This window comes from Morone saxatilis, unplaced genomic scaffold (genome assembly GCF_004916995.1).
Source record: "Morone saxatilis isolate NCDOM2014 unplaced genomic scaffold, NCSU_SB_2.0 Contig16, whole genome shotgun sequence".
Lineage (NCBI taxonomy): Eukaryota > Metazoa > Chordata > Actinopteri > Moronidae > Morone > Morone saxatilis.
Genome location: NW_023339718.1, coordinates 14337635 through 14346014, shown reverse-complemented (window position 1 = coordinate 14346014; position 8380 = coordinate 14337635). Strand labels below are relative to the sequence as shown.

General features: G+C 38.5%; 1 protein-coding gene and 1 long non-coding RNA gene across 2 annotated transcripts in view; one reads left to right on the top strand and one right to left on the bottom strand.

The window, feature by feature from the left end:
• Positions 1-4447: 4447 nt before the first annotated feature.
• Positions 4448-7911, bottom strand: pcna (proliferating cell nuclear antigen). Its single transcript, XM_035657895.1, has 6 exons — positions 7469-7911; positions 6236-6333; positions 6052-6119; positions 5769-5963; positions 5100-5223; positions 4448-5007 (listed from the first exon to the last, which is right to left on the bottom strand). The coding sequence occupies exons 1-6, from the start codon at positions 7687-7689 to the stop codon at positions 4931-4933; spliced, it is 783 nt and encodes a 260-aa protein (XP_035513788.1). The 5' UTR covers positions 7690-7911; the 3' UTR covers positions 4448-4930.
• LOC118325285 overlaps positions 7884-8380 on the top strand; it is a 1388-nt gene continuing 891 nt past the window's right edge. Inside the window, exon 1 of the long non-coding RNA XR_004796602.1 lies at positions 7884-8016. This is a non-coding gene — a long non-coding RNA (uncharacterized LOC118325285). The remainder of the gene's footprint in view (positions 8017-8380) is intronic.

Sequence of the window (8380 nt, the reverse complement as noted above, 5' to 3'; positions counted from 1 at the left end):
GAGAGAAAGAGAGAGAGTCAGAGATGGAGGAATGCAGCCTCATGATAACACTATAGAGATCAGGTTCACTTGAATACAACAGACTACAGCCAAGTAAGTACACTGAGAATGCATTAAAATATAAAATGTAGAGTCCGTTGTTAGTTTATCAGAGAGAGTCTGAAACACTGATGAATGCCTGCAAATCTATTATTTTCATACAGGAACCCACAATAATAAGATAATGTGCATATTTGATGGAACTGATGATTTAAAGTAACTTGTGGAGGGATTGGCATTGTGTGAGCTGGTGTCCTTTAACATGACTCAACTTTGAAGTAGTGTTTGTTTGTCAGAGTTGAAGTCCTTTCCCATTAAGTTTCATTATCCATTAAATAATTGTAGATTCCCCCTTTTTAATACAAACCTAATAGAAACTCCTAAACCTTAACAGATTTGATTGCACTGCACTCACTGTAATATTTCAACATGACAAAAATGCTGAAAATTAGCTAAATTTAATACTTCAGGGTCATATGTAAGAAACTTAAAGAGTTAGTTCTTCGCTTTACATCCTCGTCACTTTTGTGACCTTCCCCGTTTGTTTAGGTACAAATTATTTGACGTTTTATTTGTCTCACGTTGCTTTGAAGCTATGTAATATCTGATAAACGTCAACAGTTCAGTTTTTAATCTCCCATGAGGCACAAGTAAAAGTCCTACATTCAAACTTTTACTTAAATAAAAGTATTTATTTTATCATAAAATGTACTTTAAGTATCAAACATAATGCAGAGAAATTGTCTCTGTAGGTATCATTATTGATTATTATTACTCATTAATTATGGAGGTGGAACAAGTTTTATATCAGGGTGTAACTAATGACTTTCATTATGAATTAATGTGCTGTTAATTTTCTTGATTAGATTTATTGATCCATTTATAGTTTATTTGTAAAACATGATGAAATAAGAGCCTAAAGTGACATCTTCAAATGTTTTGTCCAACCAACAATCTAAACCTCAAAATTACTCCTGTAATTTAAGTTACGCGTGAGAGGATGAATCCATAAAATGTTTACATGAACAAATGGGGTAAATGTCAATTAATTGACCAACTAGGAACTGTCTGTCAGATAAATGTAGTAAAGTATAAAGTACAATATTTCTTTCTGAAACATGGAGTATAAGTATAAAGTAAAGTAAAGTAAAATGACTTTGTACTTAAAGTGGCTACAAGAAACTTTACTCTTGTGTTGATTTGGCCTTTCAAAGGTCATTTGAATGAATGTTGTGTAGTTTAATTCAGTATTAAATGAAGACTGTTTCAGAACCAGTTAAAACCAGTAGTAGTAGTAATTAATTTAAGTACAGTGCTTCATTAAATGTACTTAGTTACTTTCCACCACTGACATTAGAAATATGTATTTAAATGTGTCTGTTTATGTATTGTCTTATGTTTCTTTTATATCTAGTCTAAGATAATAAGCAGTTCATTGCACTTGTTAAATGAAGACTGGATAGAAATAACCTCCTTTTGGATTAAAGAAAGTTATGTGAAATATAAACAATAATTATAAAACGATTCAAGTAACAAATAAACCAGTATAAAACTAAAGTTATGTTTCAAACTCTTGTATCTCTGACATAGAGACATTTCATCTGACTGTCCTGATTTTGTCTCCGACCATTAACTAGAACTCATAATTACATTATTATTCGTCATGATGAAGCATGTCTGTAGTTACAGCCTGAATATTGTGTCCAACTCAGAAGTGGAAACCCCAATCAGGTTGAACCCCCTTTGCTCTGTTCCAGGAAGTAATTAATTTGAACCTGGATGACAGTGGTTAATTAAATATTGAGGGAGCTTAAATGGCTGCACCGTCGCTTTGCTTTATCGGTCACTCCTAAGATGACAGTCACACACACACACACACACTTTTTCTTCTTCTTCCCTTATCTGTGGCTCCATCAGATAAATCCACGGCTGCAGTACATTGTGTTTTAGAAAATAAAATACTGCTAGTACAGCAAGTTTTCAAGAACATTTCAGCACAGAGTAGAAAGCTGGTGATAGCTGGTATGAATTCAAAAAACTCGTACAGGTATTAGGGATTATGAAATACATCTATCAAAAGATAAATCCATAAAAAACCCTTTCAGCAGATCAATTTTGATATTGCAGAGGAGTCTGGGATTACACTGGCAGGCAATCTACTGTGAGGTAATAATCTGCTCCGTCTGCTCTCTGCTGTCTCTACCTCAGGCTGCTTTTATTCTTCATTCAAACAGGTCGAGAGCAAAGTCACATTTTAGAGTTATTAATGGAAAATGAGGAAATGCCCTTTTTTATGGGAATAAAGGAGAGAAGAAATAGAAGGATGGTTGGATGAAAAGGTAAAAGTTTTGTGAAATAGCTTTTGCTCTCTTGCTGAGAAGTTAAGATAAGATGAGAAGATACCCTTCTCTTTTTGCTATATGCTGCTGTTAGCATTAAGTGTGACGCTATCTTAGCCTTGCATAAAGACTGACAACAGGGTAGAACAGGGTATCCTGGCTCTGTCCTACCACCACCTCGACAAAGCTCACAGACTGACTTAACTTACTTTAGTACTAAAATACTAATACCACACGTAGAAATACTCACATTGAACACATTTTATTTAAGTAAAAGTATGTAAGTATAATCAGAACAATGTACTTGAAGTATTAAATGTAAAAAGCTGAAAAATGCCCCCTGTGACTGTGACTATCACATCCGATATCATTATAGATAGATAAATTAACCCCTCACATTAATGCTGGAATCATGAAGTTTTTGCAGAAAAAATATGACTTATTAATAAAAACTGTTTTAGTTCATTTTCTGGTCTAATGTATCAACCAACCCATTGATCCAGCTGTACTTGTTCGCCTACACTGTTGGGTATTTTAATTTATAATGAAGCATCATCATTACATAGACTCTGTGTATGTTTTGTAATAAATAACTAAAGTTGTCAGATAAATGTAGTAAGGTGGGAAACAGGATATTTAGAAGTAGAAGGCATTAAAAAAAAAGTCCAGTACATATACCTCAGTTTAGAGTAAATGTAATTAGTTTTATTACCCCACAGCTAATTAACGGGTTGTATCTTGTTTTTTTATCCCTTAAAAAGCCAAAGTGTAACCGCAGTTTGGATTTTGACCTATTAGCTGACCTCTGGACTCTGGTTGCCTGGCAACAGGTCCTGACCATAAACCCACATACATCGTTACATCGTCCGTTTTACACTTCAGTTATTGAACAGGTTAAACAAAAGAGATATAACATATAATAGGAACCTGAGCACAATGTATTATTTCTCCACCTCACTAACCCGGAACAGAATAAATCCCAAAACACTGCTTTAATCACCCATAGTTGATCCTACAGGCGTGGACCGGGGTAGTGAGGGGGTTGTAATCTGCAACCAAACCACTATGCCACTAAATTGTCACACTGGAGCTTAAATGAGAAACTCCTGTCACACTAGGTCATTATGATCTGTACAGTAGTGCAGGTCAGATGTGGCCGCCAGTCGGATTAAAGCTTTGTGAGGATTAAAACTGTCTGACTCCACACTACCAACTCAAACACAGTAAACATCAGGCAGCTGCAGACAGACAGGCAGAGTGAGTTCTCTGAATATTCAGCAGCTTGATGCAGTTTTAGCTCAGTGACCTGCATGAGAACAGACCTGAAGCTCTGAAGCTGCCAGCAGCTCTGAGGACTTCAGTGAGGTAACTGAGTGAGTCGTACTCTCAACGGACACAATGAAGCACATTTGTCCTTGGTTCTCGGTTCTGGCCGTCCTGCAGGTATAAAGAGATTATCAGTGCGATGCTGAGTAACTGACTGCTGCTTGGAGAATCAAATTAATCCAGATCCATTTAGATTTATTAAACTTTTCGTCCTTTTGGGAAAACTTAAACGTCCACAGAATAAATGATTCCACAAATGTGACCTATGAATATAATCTGCTCGCTTCCATACAGGAACAATCAAAAGTAGAAGAGCACCACCTAGTGGTCACACGTGGTTACTGCTGCAACAACTGTCTACAATCTTGAGGTCACTACCAACTACATATCAAGTGTAATATTGTGCTTTTTGATCCACTACATTAACAGTTTATTTTCAGATAAAGAGTTAACATTAAGCAAACAACCTAATATGCATTGTTGAGTGTTACTTTAAAAGGAGGCCTTTCCCCAGCAGCTTTACTGTTGGAGGAAGTGTCTCCATTAGATTGGTTATGGGTTTTATGTGTGATCAAAGACTCGGAGAGAAACAGGCTGAAAATAAGACTTCAAAAAGTTTGTTGGACTTTTCAGGCTTCACATTAAATCAGAATAATTACAAATGGAAACTATTTGAAGAGACCGTGTGTCTTTCATCTGAAACTATGAGCAGCTTTTGTCCACAGACGTGAGAAACAAAAAGGTTATTGGAAACAACTTGATTTATTTTGGACTGAATCAATGAATACAAAAACATTTGGGGTTATCTGACAGTGAGAAACCACAGGAAGTATTTACAAATGTGTTATCTACAACAAGGAATGGGATATCTATATATAGATATTGAAATCTGCTTTCCCAAAATGGGCAAAAATAGAGAGACAGACACCAAAGTGGAGCGAACAAGTGCTGAAATTTACACTGGGGCTGTCTGGACCACAACCAGCCGCTCTGAACTGGTCTTTAGAGGAAGAGTACTGAAGCTTCATCACATCACACAGATGGCACCATTCATACGCTGACTGTTGATAAGTTGACAACACCTCCTGCTGTGAATCTCATTAGACAGGAAGACATCAGTAATAACAGGGACCACCATGAGATCACTTCAGCCCTTCAGTCGCTCAGGACAAGTCCCAGTCGCCTGCTTTTTCTCTATTCTCCATTTTTGGGCGGTTATAAACAACCTAAGAAGCCTCTTCGTCGATTTTCGGTGCCAAGTAATATTTGACGTGTCCCATATCAGCAATCTTGTACTCCACCACTGTAGAAACAAACAATGTCAAGTTAGAGTCACAGCGTCTAAACATGTTGAGAACCCGAATATAGACTTAGGATAAGCGCCGACGGACTTACCGAGGGGGATGTCAGCGGACATGCTGAGGGTCACGGTCTTGGACAGCGGCGTGGCTTTGGTGAAGAAGTTCAGATAGTTGAGGGCAAAGATCAGCTGGACGGGTTCATTCATCTCAATAGTGACCTGAAGACAAACAGTGAAGGGCAAAGGTCAAACATTTTAGGTCACCAATAACTTTATTTTTGAGTAGCCACAGTCGGTTTGTTTGTCCAAACCCGTAAAACATTCAGATTATGAGTTCAGAAGACAAAAAAAAAAAAAAAAGGGGCAAATATAACAGTTAAGATGCTGAAACTGATTAGGATTTAAGATTAACTTAACATTGAATAACTGTTTGGTTGCAATGAACCATCTTAAATCACGGCTAAAGTGATTGACAGGTTGCAAAAAACCTAAAATTATTCAGTCTGAACTACAACCGAAATACTGAATGTTTGAGGCAAAATTTGAGTTTTTAAACCAACCGGTTAATATATTGTGTAATCTATAACCGCGTCAGTGCTCCCTGGTGGACAAACTATGTAATAGAAACATATTTAAAAATGTCTTTGGTATTTCTGTACTGTAATTTATTTATTGGACGAGATAAAAGCTGGTACGACAACATAGGACAGATTTATCACGTGGCTCCACCTTTTTATTTTAACTCCGTCAACATTCACACTCACCGCCTCGTCCTCTTTGTCCACGTTGCTGGTCTGGGACAGCTTGACGTTTCCTGTTCCCAGCTCTCCTGTGGCGGAGAACTTGACTCCGTCCTTGGCGCAGGAGATCATGACGGCGTCACCGATCTGGGACAGGTCGCGGCAGATGCGGGCAAACTCCCCAGAGGGCATCTTCACCACGCAGCTGTACTCCTGCTCCTGGAGAGAGACAGACGGGTAAAAGGTCAGGACGAGTGTGCACGAGAACGCACGTCGGACCCAAAAGACGAAGTCACAGATTACTTACTGGGATTCCCAGCTGCTCCACATCCAGGTCCATCAGCTTCATCTCATAATCTGACACCTTCTCCTGGTCTGTGGGCGTAAGAGAGGAGAGGTCAGCACATTAGAAAACAACAACAACAACAACAACAACAGTATCGGTCACGTTTATTTCCTTTTGCTTTTACACAAATAACTTAAAAACTTACTGAGTGTCTCAAACACCAGGGCGAGTGTGTCTGCATTGTCTTCTGCTCTGAGGGTGATGATGTCTTCGTTTCCTGCACACTTCAGGATTTTTGACATACTGTATGGGGGGAAAAACACCACGATCATAAGTGTGTTACAACTACAAAAGAAAATGTCAAATTCACATAAAGTCCTTTAAAATACACTAAAGTTAAAAAACAGCTTAAAAGAAAAGTAATAAACTATTTTAATGATGGATTAGTTATTTAGGTCTTTCATTTCAACTGCAAGTGTTGCCTGTTTTATACATTTAATATTAATGTGAGCTTTAATATCTTTTGGTGTTGGACGACAATTAATGAAATGAAAAATTATGTCACATTGAGCTTTAGCATTCAGGCACAGACCTTAATAAAGAGACTTAAACATTAATTTCAGCCCATGGACTAATCAGTTTATTCACAGTAAAATTAGTGTCTTATATATTTTAATTCTAGATTTCTTTGCTAAAACGTTTAACAACAAACTCTAAACTTAATGTTTTATTAAAATAAGATGTATAAACAATACGTATGCACTCCAACATTAAACTAACAGCTCCATAAGTACCACCGGCGTACAAAGAGAGGCGGCAGTGAAACGGAAGTGGAAGTTCCCGGGTTAAACAACAATTCCCGCCAACCCTCCCTGCGGAGAATTTGGCGCTCAAATGACGTCACTACGTAACGTCACAGTGTCGCTCCAAAAAAGCACCAACCGTAATTTAAACTTTAAAAAAAAAACAAAAAAACATGAAGTTGTACTTTTAAAACAGACTAATATATATTTATATATATGAGTAAAACATGTAGACAAGCGGCTCCGTTTGAACCGCAGACAGTGAAGAGTTAACTGAGTCCAGTAGAGAAAGAGAGAGAGAAATAAAGAGAGAGAGAAAAGAGAAAGAGAGAGAGAGACATGCCCGGGCAATTCCGCCAAGATGGCCACCAGATATTACGAAAGCTACTAACTTTCTGCTAACAAAAGATGTTAGATGATTGTTACACTGCGCAACATTAGAGGTTTGCGATGTGCATAAACCCGCCTTCAGTATTTCAGTATGGTAGTATTTATAAAGTATCTTAACATCGACTTTAGCTGCGGTCAGACTCAACCTGTCAAACCAGCTGCGTTAGTCAGCAGATGCGAGAACAACGACCCAACAACACAAACGTGAACAAACAAAAAGGGTGCAAAGTGTTTCTCAACTCCACCTGCTGAGGTTGACTCCCATGGCGAGGTTTCTGTCGCAGCGGTACGAGTCGAAGCCGTCGTGCCTCAGGGTGAGCTGCACCAGGGAGACGTGAGAGGAGTCCATGCTCTGCAGGGAGATACCGGACGAGCTGACGTCCCAGCAGGCTTCCGTGATCAGATCCTTCAGAGCCTCCAGAACCTTCTTCAGGATGGAACCCTGGACCAGGCGAGCTTCGAACATGGTTGCTATGGAGTTTCTAAGTCTGCGTAGTAACGAAGAGTTTTTTTTGTGTCGCCTTTTCGCGTTACTCCCGTTAAAAAGGAGGCTGCAGTTTGAGTTATAACCGAGTAGGAGAGGTAGAGGGAGTCTGTGTCTAGAAGTTGAGTCTTTGTTGTCGGCTGGCAGCAGAGCAGCACGCAGACGGGGGGTTTGAGCTGTAAGCGCGCGCTAATGTCTGGTTTTAATGACTCGGCGCCTTTGCGTCATTTCCGTATCCTCGTCGTCACGTCCCAACCGCACAGTGGTCGCTGTTGGCGGCCATATTGGAGAGGGCAATCTGCAACTACGGTAAGAAAAACCTACAAATAACAGAATATACTCAGAAATACACCACATACACAAAATAATAATGTGCAGTGATTTAAAAAAACAGCAAATAAACACGATTATAATAAGAAATGCGATTATAAAACACTAACACTAAAAAAATTACACGTTTAAGTGTTAGTGTAATAGTACAGAGAACGTACACATTAATTAGTTTGTTTTTTTTAATTTATTTTGGAGGATTTGAGACAAATATATATATATTAAATTCATGTAAGAAAAGAGCAACTAAAGAACATCTGTGTGTGTGTGTATCTGTGTGGATCTGGTGTGGTTGATTCCTGTGGGGCGGTGTGTATTCTCGTGTGGCGTTGATTCTCCTCCC